This window comes from Argopecten irradians, chromosome 3 (genome assembly GCF_041381155.1).
Source record: "Argopecten irradians isolate NY chromosome 3, Ai_NY, whole genome shotgun sequence".
Taxonomy (NCBI): domain Eukaryota; kingdom Metazoa; phylum Mollusca; class Bivalvia; order Pectinida; family Pectinidae; genus Argopecten; species Argopecten irradians.
The window spans coordinates 5,893,504-5,914,143 of record NC_091136.1 but is presented as its reverse complement, the minus strand read 5'-3'; the positions used below and the strand labels follow the sequence as shown (position 1 = coordinate 5,914,143).

Sequence of the window (20,640 nt, the reverse complement as noted above, 5' to 3'; positions counted from 1 at the left end):
AGATAAAATATAATGTACATATCTAGAAAATATTTCATTACCCTTCTTTACTTTTACACGTCGTATAACTTGATTTCAAAATTATTGCTAGACAATTGATAACACATGTTATAAAGCCTATTGATTATAAGCATCATTACTTTGCCCGTGAAATTCGTGTAGCATAAACAAATATTACTGGTATACATGCTTTACATGATATTTTTGAATACTTCTGGTTGATTTCAAACAATTTAAAAGCGCCAAACTTGAGAAACTTTAGCCTGTGTGATTAAGTCAATATTATACTGTAAATGATACCTACAAGAATTACAGATGTTCGAATCAAGGAGTATAAAACATAGCACGTTTTTGTCGAAATCATAATATTTGGTTATTTTATGTACGTAGATAAGTATCAACTGCTATTTCATCTAAATGCTTTAATATGACATTTGTATAATGTATTTTAATTAGAAATTAAAAGGGAAAAACAAAAAATATGTTTTAATTTTTTTGTTTTGACAAAGCAACAAATCAAATTACTACTTTAAGAATCTTCTGACTTGTAGGGACGAAATAATTTGTCATTAGTTGTAAAAAAAATTCATATAATTATGGTGTCGTCTCGCACAAACATCATAGCATTTGGGCTGGAACGAAATGTCCTGTTCAATTGATGAAGATATGTGGAGACAATGTATTTGAACTGAAATTCATGAAGAATAAAGGTTGTTAGCTCATGACCCCAATTAATGGCTGACCATCTATATACGGAATCATGATAAGGGTCTGTATCATATCTAAATTGCAAGAGATGCTGCAGAATAAAATGCAGTGTATTTTCATATAAGATACCAAACTGATGTTAAAAAACTCATCTAGAGGTTGAAAAATCAATAACTGATAAGTATTCCATAATTGCAATAAGTGTAATTTTAATGTGAGCAAAATCAAAAAAAGATTTAATCGAGCTTGTAACAAACATTTTATTTTATCAACCCATAAAGAACGCCGCTTGTGACGTAGCATCTAATTCGCTGATACAACAGCGTCAAAGTTGAGTCCTTCTTTTGGAAGATTTTAAAGTAACCATCTATAGTAGATAGCGCTCGATAAAACGAAATAATATTTCGTTAAACGAATAACATTTCCTTAAAACGAAACAGTATTTCGATAAAACAAAATAAAATAAGTATGTGGCATGTCAGTCAGGATGCTCCGTTGCATGAAGATATAACACAAGATATGAGTGTATTCTCGTCATAAACCGCTTTCCTGTTTATTCAAAAGTACGTTCATAGTGTTAATTGTGTTACATATGTATATCTCCGTACATATAAAATATTTTCGTTAAAACACTTGAAGCAAAACAAAATATCATACAACGTGGAGTCTTAACTGAGTATGCATATTGTCTGTAATTTGGTGCAAACCCTTCTGGGGACCTTGCGGGAAACTGAGGACGATAGGGTCGGTATGTTTAGCGGAAACCACTTAACGAAGTGTTTTAATATAGCTTTCTCCTCGGATCATTATCCGGGGATAAACGTTGGCTCGATAATGTATAGGCCTACAACACTAGTTCATACTACACTGCAACTGCACCTCTTTTAGAGATTTGGAATTTAATATTTTCCTAAATTATCGTGTTATTGTTTTACTGTATCTGTCTTCTGCTTGATTGGTCTATTTGAATACGATACCTGCTTCAGTCTTTTACTATGCCAGGAACCCTATGCCCTGAACTTTCTTTTAACTTAACGTTACATCTGCTATAACTAGGCGAACATTTCGACATATCATCATTTTCTTCACAAATCTATTGAAAACCATCAGGTTTAATGAATTAAGCTATGAAAACCATGTTTGTGCCTGGTGTGTATGTTTAATTGAAACATAACTGCAAAAATCGTTTTACAATTAATAATAACACTGTAAAATGTGCAATAAAAATTGTTGACCACAAGGCTGGATTCAGAAAAAAGTACAATGTACTTAGAAAAAGTCTGTTAAAGGTTACCCGACCGACCCTTATTTTTTCACTTTCATACGAAAAAACTAAAAGTCGGGTTTTCGATCTCAGACTCCGGTTCCGGCCATTATTTAAGAGTGAAAGACAAAAAAAAAAAAAAAAAAAAAAAAAAAAAAAAAAAAATGCCGACCCTATTTTATTTTTTTGCCAATGTAACCCTAAACAGACATATATTTTTTGGCCGTGTATAAATTCGTCTCCATATATATAACACTTAGGCAATATTGGTACTGATTATTTCTTCTAAGTTATCAGTGCTAATTATAAGATGCTTTGGTAGGAGATTGGAAGGGGTGCAAGGATTCGGTAAAGGAAAATGGTGTTGATTTTTTCGACCATACAAAACTAGAGATTTGTTGAGAAGACGAAAACGGTCACAGTTTGATCATCTATATAACCCTAACACTGGTCTGAATATAAATCTTGTTATTAATAATAAAATAGTACTGATGAATACATGTGTATTTATATCTACTTGATACGGTTCGAGCGACTTATAAAATCTTAAATCGTATATTTTTTTTTTACTTTGTACTGATCGGATATATTATGATTACCATAGAGTTAAGTGTGAGGTGCTGTATGAGTGAATATTATAATGCCGAAATAACTCCTTACTAGCGTTAATAAATTCGATATGACCTTGACATCTACAGTGACTTGATGACTGTAGCATTGATGTAAACACAAGTGGCATTGAACTTGGTGATAAGCGCGCATCTCCAAATCTTAAATGTACATGCAGGTCCTATGTAAGGGGATATTGTACCATATGAAAATCAAAATGTAAACTTTCATTGCATATCGCTCATTTACACCCTATCTGTCCCTAACTTTATCTGATAACGGAGTTTTTGTGTTTCCAGAAGGCCTATGGTATATCTCTCATGTTAAGTAAACATGACTTTGGAGCCGGTTTTTTGAAAGCGCGACAACAAACTTTCTATGTCCTAGAAAACCATCTAAATGCTTACTTTCATTTTCGTTTGGGGCTATGTAAAGGGGCATGGTGTCTGACTGTCATAAACATAATGTGAAATATACTTTTCCATAATGGACGTAAACCGTATAGCAGAACAAACCTCAGTAGCTAAAATTTCTTATCTGTCATTGTCATATGAATAAGAATACTAAATAGCTCTTTAGTATCATATCATTGTTGTTTCGATTTCATCTTGGATACTCAAAAAACGTCAAGTTTTCCGATTGGATTTGTATATGACGAGACCCCCAAGTTGGCCTCTTGAATTCCATATATTTCACCCTTATATAAAAGTGTCCCTTGTCGATAGCCATTTTGTGAAACCCTGAGCAAGATTAAAAGATGTATTCTAAAATGGAGATAACCTGTTTTCGTCTTGCACTAACTTGGATTACTTTACTTGCGGTATTGGAAGGTAAGTAATACTTACATAAAAATTATTGATTTAATCATTATTTTCAAACTGTCATATATTCATCCAAATTTCATGTGATATACTCAATCTATCAAGAAATAAGGTTTAGTAGTCTTTATTTGAAATCAACGGGGATTATACCATCATTTCACCACTGACTGTAAATATTAGATATTTTTCATCCATTTTTTGTCAAGTTTGTTATTAGACATTTTGTCTAATTATTTAAAATCTGTTTCTATACTTTTAGTGGTGTTTTCCTCCACTGTTTGTCCAGGGAAACCGAACTTTGTTACGTCATCAACAAACTACACTTATGCAAATATTTCACAGTATTTCAGGTATGACTTGATCCACGTTCGGCAATTGGCATTGTGATACACTCTCCCCACCCCTTTTTGTGCTTGCAACTTATGAGACTTTTTAAAATAAATGACTAGTAATAATAATTCTTAATAATAATTTTTATCAACCTGATATTATACATCAACATCGGCATATTTTAATGCGAATCTTTGGAACTCCTGGTCAAATCATCAAATGAAAATCAAACTCACTTTTAGAAAGAAATATGAATCTGCATGATATTATGAGACACTGAATACATCTTTTAATGATATTTCACGCAGTGGTGGGCAACATACCTGTGCCTGGGTTATAGAACGAAATGACTGTGGTGGTAAAGGTATAGAAGTTACGCTAACAAATCTAGCCCTTCATTCATCGGATACAATAACAATCTACGATGGTAATGTATGCTTCTTATGTTATAACTTCTCCTATCAAAATGCAGCCATTATGTAATTTCAACAAATGCAACTACACATTTCAGTTTTCATTTCACGGTTCAAACTGCACAGGGTTATTTATGCATGCAGGTTCATTACGATTATTCGTCTGAATAATGATTCATCATTTATGTACATCATATTTATATAATTTTATTTCAAAAGATATCAGAGGTCTGTACTGGTGCTAATCTCCTCTTCTGTACATTCCACGATAACGGCATTTAAAACTCATCAATATATTATTTTTCATCTTCTTTCCCATTTATGTTTGTTTGTATTTGTTCTGAATGTTTATTGAATTACATATGCACGACCTAAATCTGCGTGTTATCAAATCATCCGAGGATAATATGTATACATTAACGAATTCTAGAGTATGATTATATTATAGGACCTTCTGAGGGCTATCCAGTCTTAGCAACGTATGCGCAGCGGCGGAATAATTACTACCGCCATTCATCATCTTTCGGACCAAAACAGTCATCGGGAAGATTTGCAACTGTGGTAGTTCGAATTCGAAGTAGCTACGATAACAGAAGATTTCATCTTCGTTATCGTGATGCGGTCACAGGTAAGTCGAGCTACAGATACTGATAGATATATGACAGGGTATCTGGAGGAACGTTTGTTCAATAAAAGAAAATAAATAATGATAAAAACGTAAAAGTGATTTGAAAAATGTAAATGTCATACCGTTCACTCCAAATCCGAACAAATTAAAAACTCGAAAATCAAAGGAGTTAACTCAACACTCGAATTTCGACAAAAAGATTATCTCGCATGAGGCGGTCTATACCGACTCACCCAATTCAAATACACGAGTTCTATTTACCTTTGTCGGAGACAAATTAATAAACTAGTATATACATATTCTCCTCGACATATTTATTGTGACCCGGTATGAATGACATAAACAGGTCATCAAAATAAAGGTAGGCATTGCTAAAACAGCTGTCTAAAACTTTTGTTTTCTTTTCATTGATATCGAACATATCAATAATAACATATGAATAACAAACCAATTAACCTGTGGTGGTAGGAGTGTCAATTGTTTCGAATTAACATATGGCTATATCGGTACATTAGGCATTAACTTTATAACAGTTCTTGATGGATACAACGTTTCGAAAGAAACAATTAATAAACGTTGTTGATAAATGCAAAATGTAATATTGTAGGTGGTTAATCGGCCTCCCAGAAATCACCCCAACACGTTAATCTGTTTCAGGAAAATTATTAAACAATGTGGATACTCTTAATTTCATATTTTAGTACAGTCAAGTTTTAGCTTAATGCAAAAACTTGTCAATTATGATTTATTAGCGCGGATATAATAGCGCAATTCTGTGATTCAGAACTGGGAATACCATTTTACAATACTGTACATGAATTAACGTTTCGAATACCACACGGAAAATGCACAGCTTAAACTACCGCTAAATAACTACTTTCTCAGATTACATTGTATTTGTGAACAACAGACTCGAAGTGTCGAGTTTAACAAAGATTGTATTTCATTCAAAACATACGTTAATTTGTTATATTATGCACAAAAACATGTAAACAGTTGCAATAATATACTGTAAAGGTACAGATTTTCGTACTAGACGTTTTGCGCTATTTTGATTAAAAAGTGGATAAAGCATGGAATAAGGTTTTTTCCCCAAACATAATGTGTCTGTATCTTGAATTTATGTTGGTTTTGTATTACGATACTTATTCTTATCTATTTAAGGCTTAGGCGTTCCTCTGAGTACAAACAGAAGTAACGAGAACGCAGTGTCTGATAGATGTGGTGACGAACTACTGCTGGCCTACCCAACATTGAACTCAATCACATCTCCCGGATATCCTAGGGAATACGGCAAGTATGGCTGTTTATTTTAAAGTTTTAAAATAATTTTAAAATAATTGTCTACTTACAAGATTTAGATAATCGTCGGTCCTTTCTTAGTGCATACCACCAGTTTTAATGTATAGATCTATTTATCTTCCCATCTATCTCTGTTATGGATAATATGATAATGTATTTTGAAAAAAGATGATTTTGCTCCAAAATGTAACAAAGAAAATATATTGGGGAATGAAAAATAACGGTAAATATAAATATGTGTTATTGTGCAAGTTGCTCATAAATACAACGCTTGATTAAATAGTTAACTTTAAGCAATGAGTTAGATATGGGTTACTTAAATAATGCGTATTTTCGACAAAAAATAACCCAATAATATAATGGGCATATGTTTTATAGGAAGGTGTTACGAACACCAGTTTGATAACACAACTGTCAAAGTGCATTATAATCTTGATATATCGATATAATATCAAATCAGCGGGGCTTTCGATAACCACAATGTATCTTTTACCCTATGGCATGTCGTTAGATTCCTTTGGAAACGAAATGACAACACGAATCTGGATTTTAATCTAATTGTCTATCTTGATGGCTTGTTCAGCTCATTGGACTGTAAGTGGAAAATTGTGTCGGATGACGTATGCAATGATGACGTCATACAAGTGAATATCCATGCATTATCACTCGAAGATACCTACGACCATCTTGTATTTTATGATGGTAAGTTTTATTCTTCCATGGAAATCATTTTCGTTTTATTTTGAAGGCCTCATACAAGCAAACAAATTGCTATATTTTATTTCAAATAAATCTGATCAATATACATGTAAAACTAATGTAAAATATGATAAATAATTTTAACACGCAATAGTTTACAGGTTGTATCATGAACATTGAACATTTAGAATGCTTTAAGCTAATCATCACAATGTTTACATGATAGTTTTTTTACGACAGGCGAAACCGAGTTGAGCCCTGTATTAAGGAAATTGTCCGGAAACAAAAAACAGGAAGTCATAATCGCATCTGGCCAATCGATGCTTATCGAGTTTAAAACGGATGACACTGCTCCAGGTCGAGGCTTCCATCTGACGTACTTCCGTACGATAGGTATTTATCATATTTGACATTTCTTATTAGAAGTTTAAACACAGATAACATCATGATACTAAAACATAATTAATTACTTATTAAATCATAACTTTATTAAAGAATATTGTTAACTTCAGACTACATAATAAATTTAATGGTAGTAATAAGATATTATGGTACAATGTTTACCTCAGATTATATAAATGTATGTTGTGGTAGTAATCAAACACACATACAGATACGATTTTTACTTTGGACTTTCCAATGAAGTCATTGACAGTGAATATTGACTGTCCTCTCATGACAGAGCATTATTAAATCATAATTTTTGTGAAGCAACTTTCTTTTGTGTGTGATTCGCTTATATTAACTATCAAAATCCAAGGTGGCGGCTTGTCGGCCATTTTGTTGACGGATCGGTCCTCTCTAGGAATTTGAGAAAGAATCATTCAGTGCTCTCTGAGGAATAACGGTGACAAACGTAATTTCCAACCAATTTGTAAATCCGCGACTCAAGAAGAACGACAAGGAGATATTTGATATTCTTTTTCATATTCTAATTAAAAGCATAAGTCAATAAGTAACTGCAATTTTATTGAGAACAAAAATATTTAAGTAATCTTGCATTCAACTCATTATATATGTATTATTCATGAACACTTATTTCTAGATACTTAAACAGTCCTGAGTTAAATAGTACTTGCACTTGAAGTCAAAATATTTTTAAGTGGAGCATCATACTGTTTACAACAAAAGACGAAATTCTATAAATATAGTTTTTTAAAAACATCCAATTCTTTATTTATTACTATAAATTATTATTTATCCTAATTTTTGCTTCGGTTTTAAGTGGATGATTTGCCAATAAAACATGTCGTCAATATCTTTGAAGTGACTGTTTTTACATTATGTATTCTCACGAATTTTTCACGTATAATATGTTCTTTTTACATCCTTAACGAGGGTTCCGTGTCAAGAGACGTAACTTGATGTAAACATTTTCATCCGAAATGAATGCCATCGATCTAAAAAAAAATCAATTTTCGCTAAACGATATGTTACAAGCAATTACCGTTAAAAAACATTTGAATTGATAAAATTAATTTGTAGACTAATTTTACATGTACCTTGGTTTCAAATGTACAATTTCAAATTAATGTTTATCCTTGGATACAGTTATATGTACTTAATAAGTGACACATCTGATTTTTATAAACCAAGCGACTCCCTCAATATCTGATCCGGTCACCACCAAAGTTACAAAAAATATGGCGGAGATGGTAGCTGATTTTATGTCGACAACACCTCACTCCGTGGTGTTTTTTAGTAAAGACGGCGGCATTATCCAACAGGACGTCAGACACACACTGGCAGTGACCAAGGCTAAGGTCAGCATCGAATCAGAACCTGGGGTCAAAGTTGACGGGTTTAGAGCCTCGCTTGTGATCACTGACCCAACTTCACAGGACTTTGGTGTGTACAAAGTTGCTGTCAAGAATGCGTTTGGAGTGAGTGAAAGTGTTGTATTTTTAAAGAGCGGATACTCAGGTAAGTGTTTACATTAAATTTAATTTGGGTGCCTTTTACATAGTTACGTAAATTACAAAATATTAAGCCCATTACTATTTTATATTTGATCATGATTCAGATAGAAGAAGCATTTCATTCTATTCATCTATTGCATTGGTATGATATATGCTTTATTATGAACTACAAAACCTCTCGAAATTCAGAGACGTTTTAAGCAGGATACATTTAGAATTCCGAAAAATGTCAAATATCCTATGTATTGGGACTAATCATACGTTTGCATCAAGTTTGATAAGCTTCCTAAGATAGAACATCTTTGTAACATGTTTATAAGTAAGATTACTTGCTTGAAACAGTTATAGCGTTATATTGGTATATGGACATAAAATTCAGATGCACAAGCATGTGCAGCGTTCGAATATAAAAATGAAATCACATTGATGAATATTTATAATTATATCCATGTGTTTGCCGTTGCAGTTCCAGTTATTGAAAATTATACTGTGTTTCCTGGAAACGCTACAATAATGGTCAAGTTTTCTTCGGACCCAAACTTTAAGGTAAACAAATTATTACTGCTCATCCAACCGATGAGCCGAAAGGCTCAAGAAATTAAAAGAATAAAAGAATATTGGTATTCTTGTGTAGATGTTGATGTTGCACCATCTGCAATTTTTCTAATGATTTCTGAAGTTACTCTCAAGGATTTTTTCTTAGTTTCTGAAGGGATCTTTTTAAAGAATTAGGCATAGGTGCCCCTAGTATGTTCCGTTTTCAGACCGATCTGTCAACCAGAAAACTGACAGGCCGCCATCTTTGAGTTTGATACTTGAAGCATGTCACCGGTAGGTCTAATAATGCACCTAGCAGTTTTCTCGAATTACATGCATAGGTTGTCCCATAACGCCGGTGATGCATGTTGCATTTGGGTCGACATAGGATTTTGAAAGTTGAGGTTTATTTCCTCTACATGTACTTCTCAGAGAGCACATAAGAGGTTTTATATTTTTCCCTTGGCCCACGCTGTGCTTTGTGACTGATCTGTCAACAGTATGGCCAACACGGCACAGCCATGGATGTTCGCAGTTAAAGTTTGTCACCCTTATTCCTTAGAGAGCACTGAAATTTCTCAAATTCTAATCAAAGGTTTCCAGGACTCTAGTTGTGCATATTCCAGATTGGGCCGATCCGTCGATAAAATGGTCACAAAATCACTAGCTTGGATTTTGATAGTTGATATTTGTATTGAAAGTATAAGTTTGTTACCACTTGTTCTCACTTCTGATATACAGAAGTATATTGATTCCCCCTTGGGCTCTAGTGGTGCATATTGCAATCTCGAGATAAGAAGATATCAAAATAGCCAAAAAGGAACCATCTTAGTATTTGATAAAAGTTAGTTACTGCTATTTTTTAAGTGCTTATTAAAGGAATCTCTCTGAGATTTCTTGTGCAGTTTTCTCTTATATTTGACTTTGTCTTGGAACAAATCCTTGCACAACATAGCAGACCGTAACAATATCAAATGCTGTTATTCATGTTTCTGTCGAGCTTAACAGATGTGCGCAAACGTATTGTGAAGTTTACAAAATGTGCATTTAATATTTCAAATTCAAATAGAAAAAGGGTACATCAGAGACCTAGATCATTTACCAGTTGGCGCAAAAGGTCCCTCTGGAATTTCTTGTTCAAAATAATTTATTTGGGATAACGGAATTGTAATTCTTATCCTTATGAACTGGTCACGCACTAATTGTCACGATGTCGTTCTCCCAAGGTTGAGTGGTATAGGGCACAGAAACTACTTACTGCCAGACATGACCTCATAATGAGTACAGAAGTGTATCAAAGTGAGGACGAAAATAAGTTTACTTACGCTGCAAATCTGATAGGAGCTTCGCCAATAGAGCCTGTGTACGGGGATTACAAGTGCGTCATCAGAAACGATGTGGGGGCAGCAGAAATCTACATTCATTTGGGATTTCCTGACACAGGTAAATAATTTGTTATACATAGTTATAATACCGCAATAAAATCGTAAATGGTGATATTCAAGTCAGTCATAGCCTGCTCCATCATATCCTGTCCCATCAAGGATGTCTAAGATTTTAAATTTTAATACACGAATTAAAAAAAAAATACTTATATGTTATTTTAAGTCCTGTTATTTGGTTAGTTTTTCGAATGTGTTTCAGTTTTTAGTTTTGTAGAGTTTGCAGACTTAATATGGAAGCTGATGAAGTATTGTTTGGACATAATTGTTTTTTCCAAATGATCGCAGAATCTGTAAAAAAATAGAAGATAATATGTACATGTAGTCAGTTTTTCTACCCAATCAAACAGAGATATCTGCACTTCCGGTAATGGTAAGATATCTAGGTCAAGGCAGTCTGTACACGTAGAACATATTCGCGTGTGTTGTAAAAAGTAGGAAGTTGTAAAAATCCATTTGCAAATAAACATTATTATGTGCAGTTTAATCATTGCAATCGGAAGTCCACCTACCGTTGATGCCTAACCAATTTGATAGAGTTAGTTAATAAACATTTGTCTTCGTTCTTTTGAAATCGGATAGAGAATTATTAGTTTAAAACATTTTTACAGGGACAAGAAAAAGATCATATCCTGCCTAAAGAGTAGAACAGGAATATCTCTTTCCTTTGAGGAGATAAAAGACAGTCTAATCCTTGGCAAGCCTGGGGTTAGACAGTCGTGGAAGGACTTGTCCACCATCTATTCTCCTTCATGATACAAAATATTCACAATGCTTTCTTTTAACACAGAACTTCCAAAACTATTAATTACACCTTCGTCTGTGGAAATGAATGACGATGTTATGACGATGTCTGTGAACTTTGACTCCAATATCGCGTATCCGACGGCGACCTGGTACCATGGCAACGCCCAGATTGAAGCATCAGAAAAATACAGACTGGCATTGAACAGGAATGGAATAAACTCTTCGGACTGGTTGTCATCAGGGTATCCGATATCTGAGAGTCTGGCAAATGTCAGTGACGCTTACCAGTATCCATCTTTGGGCGGCGATAGAACGTCAACACACCCTAATGCTAACTACACCGCTACGTTGACTATTTCTCAATTCACACCCGAACACTTTGGATCGTACCTCGTTGTTCTGGAGAATTCTGCTGGGAAAGCGAATCACTTGATTGACGTCACAACACCGGAAGGTAAAATATGATATGCGCTATCGTTCAATTTTTCACCACACGTGCAATATGTCACTACACGTGTAATAGAGATCGTAAATGGCAAATATTATAGTACTTCATCTGTCTGTCTGTCTGTCTGTCTGTCTATTTGTCTGTCTGCCTAATTGTCTGGCTGTCCGTTTGTTCGTAAGAAGGAATGGCTAATTTGATTGTCTGTTTATCTATGTATTGTCCTGAAATCATGCCTCGGTACTGCTGAAAATGTACAGTTTACAATGCAAGATTTTCGCCTTTTGGTTTTCCAGATACCATATACTAACACAATATAAGGTTTTACGAAATGGCAAGTAATGCATTAGTCATTGATCTTACAGTGTTTAAATTTAGTCAAAATGTGTCAATTGGTGGTTCCCGAGTTAACTAATAGTTAACCCTGAAACAACGGAGGCTTCTGATTGGTCAAAAATAAGATATCGTTTGACCTGCAAAATGCTACATCGACGAAATAATTACATGTGAATAAGTTGCAGTTTTTAAAACGTAAATGGTGAATAAATAAGATAAATTGGGTATGAATAATTTTTGAGTAGACTGCTACCTTTTAGGGATGGAGTACAAAATAAACATCTTATTCTCAAACTTTTGTTTCCCATGTCTGTCTAAGCAGGGATTTTAGTCATTGGTTTAAATTTCTAGTGATATGCAATATAACTATTTCTGATCAAAGGCAATGGACAAATATCGTAGATATTGCTTAAAGATGATCCACCGTCGACAAAGCATAAACAATACTCACTATTTGATCAATATAATGTTTCACCGTGTGTGAATATATATAGCTAACGCAAAATACTATCAATAATTTATTTTGCTTTTGGTGCATGCGCAGTCAGTAATTTATTCCATGAATATAGCCCCATGGCTTTTTTTCGTGGTGCAGTTAATCATTTTTAATATTTTAATCTTAAACTCTAAAATGGTGGTAATGGTGTAAAGTAAACTAATGTAACTGAAAAAAATGCTATTTCGTCTGCTCCTGTTTTTGATAGAGAAAAACTACCATTTGTCAGCGATTGAGCATCTTTAAAATAAAGATATAAAACAAAATTATATTTAAAAACAATTTCCTTTCCCAAACCTATCTAACATTTATACATTTTCTAGTTTTCCCATACGCCACATGTAACCAAGGTGGTACCATTCAACTTGCGTGTAACGTCACTTCCTGTTCTGACGTGTCTCTCTCTTGGATCCATTCTGTTGGTGATGTCGTCATCAGGAAACTTCCCGGTAACCAAGACGAAGCAATCAACACACTTACAATACCAGTGTGTATTTACGCGGATGCAGGAACATATACATGTGTTGGTACGGACCAAGAAACCGGAAGTGACGTCGTAATTAACCATGACAAAACGACACTGGCAGTTGGATGTAAGTTGATATACACAATTTAAAGTGATATATATTAAATTACAAAACGACACTGGCAGTTGGTTGTAAGTTGATATAAACAATACTAAGTGATATATATATATATTAAATTGCAAAACGACACTAGCAGTTGGATCTAAGTTGATATAAAAAATATTAAGTGATATATATTAAATTGCGCTGCCTGGTTACCGATGATCGCCCCAGTCTAATTCCACTTCATCCCGTCCTCCTCATCCTCCTTTCTTAGTCTTCGTCTCTAGGACACAAACACGAATAAGCTCGCATATGTCTGCTTATTCCAAATGCAGGGATTAGCAAGGGCGCTGTGGATTAACAGGCTTCCATTAGCTACACATTGATAACCAATACACCATTCAAATGTATGACAAAAGCTCCAACCAATGTATCAAAATCAGATGTAGACTCGGGAACTTTTATTTTAATACGAGTTAATACAATAATAGATGGATTATTAATTTATAACAAGTTTGGCTGTAATTTTTTCAATGTGTGTAGTTATATCATGTTTATCTTTATACTAAAGAATTCCACTATACCAGAAGACACAATACGATTATATCACAGTCTCCCAAAACACCGCATATATGGGAGACCGTCCTTACATGACCTTGGGTGTTAATAGGACGTTAATCAATGAAACAAACAAACAAACAAACAAAACAAAATATTTATATTGTTATTTTTGCAGTACTTATCCAGCAGTATTTCGAATTCTTCCACATCTTTGGTATCGACAACATCTCGGGGTAGACTATTCAATCCGTAAATTACACGAAAGCTGAAAAAAGTTTTTCTGTATCTCCAATCGTCACCCTTTCTTAGATATTTTCTTCCTATGATCTCGGGTTCTGCTGTTGTCATCTATTTGGAATAAATTTTGGGTTACACAATTGTCAAAAATATTGTATATAATATTGAATGTATTGATAAAATCTTTCAAGGGAAGTTAGATTATTAAATCCTGGTATCAACTTCGTTGCTCTCCGTTCGATATCTTTTAAATTATTAGGGCTCCAGACACTTGAAGCGTGTATTCTACATGAGGTCTGACAAGTGCTTTAAATAATAGTTTAAACATTCATGTTGGTTCATATACGTAAATATTCTTCTAATGAGTCGTAGATTACTATTGACTTTATTTACTCCGTGTTAAATGTGCGCTTCAAAGTATAAATCTGCATCAATCGTTACACCGATTTCCTTGTCTGATGTAATATTTTCCGACTGTATTTTCTTATTTGTTCCATTCATATAGTATTTTCTTTTTGCTTTATTTTTGGATTTTATTTGAGAGAAGATTACATTTGTTTGGATGGAATTTCAATAACCATGTATCCGACCATTTTTGCAGGCTATTGAGATCATGTTGCATTATTTCTACATGTATGGCCTTACTTACATTGCTCCTGTTAGATGCGTACACGGGTAAAATACCCATCAAAAACCTGTCAACAACCCCTTTAAATTGTAAAGAACGTGTACAAATTACCCTAACAATATTTGTTATTATTCAACCCAATTAGTGCGACCCTATATATCCAGAAATATGATCCGAAGAAAGTTAGTAAAATCAGGTCAATTCTAGTTAAGAGTCTACATGATATGTTCCTTTAATTCAGATAGATATTTGCACAATTGCTAATTATCATCGATTACTTTACACTATACCCACATAACGTTGATCACAATCTCTCTGTTAAGTTTTAGATTCGCACAGAAGTCAAAGTTGTACCCCTCTTTCAAAATTGCGAGTACAATAACCCATCCCTCAAAAAATTATCTGGAGCACTGACTTATATATTTATTACACCCTGTATAATACTGTATGACCACCCATTTCTGTATCTTTCGTGTTCCAGCTGTCCCAGTCCTTATGGAACCCACTGTAGCGATACAAGCTGATCTCATACTGATAGAGGTACCATTTTATGCCGAGGATGTCCGACGGATAACCTGGTACCGAAACGGTGAACGGATCAGTCCATCTGGGCGTGACGTCATAGACACGGATCCGAGCTATGTTAATGTATCTATCCACGGAATCATTAAACGACTTTCAGGTCATATGACGTCCATTAGGGTGTTTTCTCCAACAGTCGAGCGATTTGGAATATACAAGGTTACCATCACGAATGACATGGGATCTTCTGAACTCAATATTGACGCTGGAAATCCAGAGTATGGTATGCATACATTTTTTCATGATTAACTCATTTACATATTAGTCAAAATTAAATACCTATTTTTCATTGTTTTGCAGATCCTTAAAGAAACATTGTACAGTAGATTTTTTTTTCATTTAGATAAATTAACAGTAATAGCAGTATTGCAGCAACAAATACCATAAAATTCCGTCTTTGCACATTACAGAGTTCGCTTCCTTGCGGGTTGGTATCCATTGTTACGTCATTATTATATAAGCGCAATTCATGTCATTATCTCCGGAAATTATGACGCTAGGCTCGCATGGCATCATAATCAATGCCTACTCATAAGGGCAGATAACTCTGTAATATGCAAATGCAGAATAGTGTATTTAAAACGGTTGTAGCATGCATCTTATTAACCACTGTCAATATATGCTATGTGTAGTTTTAAAACTTTTAATAGAGGTAGTTTTTTTTATTTTCTTCGTTAGAATATTTTCATTGAAGTTATGTGTGCCATAATGCATTATGACATTTTGTTTTGCCTCAATAATCCATTGAAATCAATACGATTTGATGTATTAAGTAAGATGTGAAAATCGTTCAAAGGCACAGAAAAAACATTTATGATACAATGTACTTTTAAGCATTTACAACAACACATAATTTATGAACTGTAATAGTCCTTGTTTTAAGTAATGTTTAGATGTTTTGTTTACATATCTACATATTTACATTACTCTATAATTACTTATAACACTACAGAAAGATGACATAAGATCACATCAAGTGTTAAAGGCTATGAGCGTAGTAAAATTGCAGTTACCGGTAGCATAATCCCAAAATTTATTCTACAAATTCTGGTTTAAACGTAGCTTACATCACGGTACGTGAATTGGTACAATTTAACACATTTTTTTACGTTTTTATTTTAATATGCTTTCCATGTGATCCAATGTTTGTCAGTTTCCGACAACGACTGCCGTTGATACATACGTAAACAACAACAAAACATTTCGTCGTAACTGCAATCTAAAAATAGAACGGTTTTATTTCATATTGCGTCACTTCTGGTTTACGCTAGCGAGGGGAACCCTTTTGGTACACGAGACATTTTCCTTTGAAATTCTCGATTAGTGTGCTGAAATATTTACTTATGCACTTTGATCGAAATATTTGGTACTCATTCATCGTTCTGTGTGACTTTCTTTGACACTACCTAAATCTGGCAAGTCATTTCCCGTATTTTACAGTGAAATAGAAAGACGGTTTGGTGTTTCAATTCAAATATGAGGAATATTCAATGCCCTTCTTCATATAAATTTATTTAAAATAGAACATACCGCTTTTAGAGTATTATGCAATCCGGATCATTAAACCCCCAACCGAGCACCTGGCCTTGTAGGTCGTTTTAGTCAGCATCTTTAGGCATGCACATTCGTAGTAATAACAAAGGCGAAGCGGGAGGTTTAAATTGCGGTGCTACACTCTGTAAAGTGGTGTATCTACGTTAATAAAAGAGATATCGTTATGGAAATGATAATCGAAAATTTTTATGGATACAGAAATTCGATCAATGTGTTTACTTTTGTTGGAAACGTATAACAATGTAGCATAAAATAGCCGTCAAATGGCTCTACAGCACACACTGAAGCTCATTTCGTATATTTCGATGTACGTGTATAAGAATGTTAATCAATGATCAAAGTCAAATTTGAGCTTAAATTGTCATTTTGTACTTATATTTTCATATCATAATAGCATACATAACAAAACACAGTTACTAGGATTTTAGAGGGAAAACCTAATTTTGAACCAAAAGGGGTCGTGTACCAAATGGTTACCGCCACGTTACATACATTATCGAAAAAGATATTGTAAAAAAACATCTCCCTACTACATATAACTCCTATTCCATGTAGCCTGATTTATGATATAATTATATTCATTTGATTTGTTCTGTCTCTGATTTCGAAATAATTACAATTGTCTATAAATTAATGCAATACTTTAAATGAGACGTTTGTGCACGTAATTGCTTGGGTAGCTAAATTTGGAGAAAGTAACTTAGCAGTCTATTATGAATAATAAGAGTATACATATGACAAAAATGATGAGAATTTTAATTTATAGAAGTTTAAATTTTCCAGCCAGTCCCGTGACATCCAGTGATATCAGGGTGACATATGATGGCAGTTCCGCATTGTTGAGCATGACCTTCACCTCCTACTTTCCCCAGTCAAGCGTGAAGTGGTACTTTAAAGGTATCGAGGTTCGCGAACATCACCCTGCTAACAAATACGTGATACAAACTAATTCATCCAATCAGGTCCATGACTCCGACCAATCAGTGAGGACAAAGGTCACAATGTCCTCCACGTTAACTGTCACGTGTCTGAAAGAAGAGGACTATGGGATTTATGACGCTGTCGTATCCAACCAGGCCGGCAAAACTGTTGTCCCTGTGAGGTTGGCGGAAAGCGGGCTAGGTCAGTTTACATGTACATGTGTAACTGCTGAGAGGAAAGGTGTTTTAGCCTTGAACATAAATATTATACTTGTTCTTTGCACAGTTTATTAATATGTACATAATAGTCATGCCAAGAGCTGATGTATGTTGCATAAACACTTATGAGTCAATGTATATCTCTTATCTCGGAGATATCGCGCGCTGCTGTAAATTTGTTTTATCGTTATTTATAGAAATGGTATACTGGTTTATTAGATCTTATTAACAGCCATTAAAGATCGTGCCAGGTTTGCTGTTGCGTGGCTTATAGTAATATGTCGAACATCTTAACCAATAGTCCACCGCAATGTTTCCATTTTTTAACTAATGCTAATGTGCTGATGTTATTGTGAATATAGTTTGGATATCTTTAACAGGAGTTCCACAACTGGTATCTGAGTTAGTCATCAACAAGACACATTCAATGGCGGAGATATCCGCCTCTTTTCATACTCCTTCGGGTTACAGAGAAATAAGCTGGTTAAAAGGAGGCATGGCACTAAACAACAGCAGTGCGAAATATCATATCGTAAACGAGGTCGTCGACATGGAGATATTTACCGATGGGGAAACGGTTGAAAGGACTGGAGTCATAACGAGGCTGGATGTGACGTCACTAACGGACCAGGACTACGGACTCTACACAGTACAGATTTACAATGAATTTGGAATGACCGACAATTCTATAATGTTGGACAAAGGCAAGTATTAGTATATAAGATGTAAATTGATGTTTTACAATACTAAAATTCTACATTGCCCGACTTATTGAGTTAAAAATGTTTTTTTTTTACAGAATGTAACGTATTTCAGGTGTGCAAAGTAACTATTACCATGCTCATCAAAACATTTCATAAATCTTAATTAGGTATCAAGGAAAGTTGTTTTGAGAAAGCGCAGAAAACGTTTTTGTATGTTGTCAGAAAGGAAACATAAATGGTTACATATTGGCAACTGTAGTACAAAAGTTATTTTTTTCAATATTGTTTTCTTTCTCTTTCAGAATGTACATAATGCAGTTTTGCTGGAATCAAACCCACTGATCTGGGACATTCACTATATTCTGCCTCCAATGCTTTCAAGTATACAGGAATATATATAACCTCGAATTTTAGTACACCATCGTTACTTGGGGACATCTAAGAAAGCAGTGACAAATAAAAGATATGCATAAAACATTGTGATAATTTAGACTTAATGAACTGCAATGTAGCACGTATTTTTATCGTCAGATTTCTTGATAATGTATAAGGATAAACTCAAATAAGTAAAGGAATAAGTAGTCGGGGTGGCTAGAAAGTTATCAATGTACCAATAGCCGAGGTGGGACAAAGGTTTATAAAGATGGCCTTTAAGTTAGTGTATTGGAATGTATGTTCGTTTATCAGTTTATTGTTTGATATTTATTACGACACAATCTGTCTAAAACTCGACCATATTTTCTGCTGAGCTTAAGACTACCTGTAGTTGGATTGATTTGATGCGCAAAAACTGACTTATTGAGCACCACGTGGAGCCGACAAGATGTGTCATAAGGATAAACACGAATTAATATCACAGACTAGATAAGTGTACTAGAATAACGAAATTAATTAATTATCTAATTAAAACATGTGTTCGTAAAATAATCAATGATTCACTTGTTAATACATATACGCTCTGTAATCGGGTACTGATTAGTTTCAAATGATAGATACGTAGCAATCGTTTTCATCATTTTAAATCCAACGCTGTAGCGCTTATGATAAAACGTTGGTTTTTTTTTTTTTTTTTTTTTTTTTTTTTCGTTGAAATTGTTGTTACGTCCTTGACGGTAATAAATTGTGTATTCATTATAGATGCAAAATATCTAAAGATGTTATTATAAAATTGATATCAAATTGAAAATAAGCATTGCGCTACATTCATTTGGCAGTTATAGGACTTTTGAATGCCAACAGAATAAGAGCCTATTTCAATATGAAGTGCTAGCGCGCTTCATTTAATTTCCGATGTTTAGTTTGCATTCATACTACCATTATTGTCAACTGGATGCAGTTAAATGCTTTAATGAAGCAGATATCGTTTTTAATATATTTGATGAGAGATGTATCGACTATTATGATTAGCAATATACAAAATGGATTTAAGTATTTAAACTAAAACGCCATGTTTTGTTATTTTCACAATCTATTTGTATTGATGAATGGCAGTTAAAAGAACGTAAAGAACACCCGTCTCTCACGAGAACACTATACAATTCAGAACCCAAGGAACATACCTTTTCTCACGAGAACGCTATACAATACAGAACCAATGCTTAATATGGTACCTTTGCTACTTTTTTCCAAATACACTGAGTTTATTTCGTCTGTATGATGAACAGCGACTGTCAGATCCAATCACCGTCACAGTTATCGACAACACAACGGAATTGTCTGCTGCTTTTATGTCCGTGTCACCTCATACCGCGGTGTTCTGGAGTAAAGATGGCGGCATCATCCAACAAGACATCAGACACACACTGACAGTGATCCCGGCTAAGGTCAGCCTCGAGTCAGAATCTGGGGTCAAAGTTGACGGATTTAGAGCCTCGCTTGTAATTACAAAGTTAGAACCACTCGACTTTGGTGTGTACAAAGTTGCTGTTAGGAATACGTTTGGAATTAGCGAACGTATAGTCCATTTGACG

General features: G+C 34.2%; 1 protein-coding gene across 2 annotated transcripts; it reads left to right on the top strand.

Annotated features, from left to right (window-relative positions):
• The first annotated feature begins 3,264 nt into the window (after positions 1-3,264).
• On the top strand, positions 3,265-19,597 carry LOC138317398 (muscle M-line assembly protein unc-89-like). Of its 2 annotated transcripts, XM_069259031.1 has the most exons (16): positions 3,336-3,411; positions 3,662-3,752; positions 4,041-4,159; positions 4,594-4,773; positions 5,938-6,070; positions 6,659-6,777; positions 7,015-7,167; positions 8,371-8,697; positions 9,160-9,239; positions 10,457-10,673; positions 11,463-11,873; positions 13,020-13,289; positions 15,173-15,496; positions 17,611-17,949; positions 18,347-18,670; positions 18,973-19,597. In XM_069259031.1, the coding sequence occupies exons 1-16, from the start codon at positions 3,339-3,341 to the stop codon at positions 18,981-18,983; spliced, it is 3,171 nt and encodes a 1,056-aa protein (XP_069115132.1). In that variant the 5' UTR covers positions 3,336-3,338; the 3' UTR covers positions 18,984-19,597. The 2 variants fall into 2 exon arrangements, with proteins under 2 accessions (XP_069115133.1, XP_069115132.1); XM_069259032.1 differs by lacking the exon at positions 4,041-4,159 and having other exon boundaries at positions 3,265-3,411.
• Positions 19,598-20,640: the final 1,043 nt, after the last annotated feature.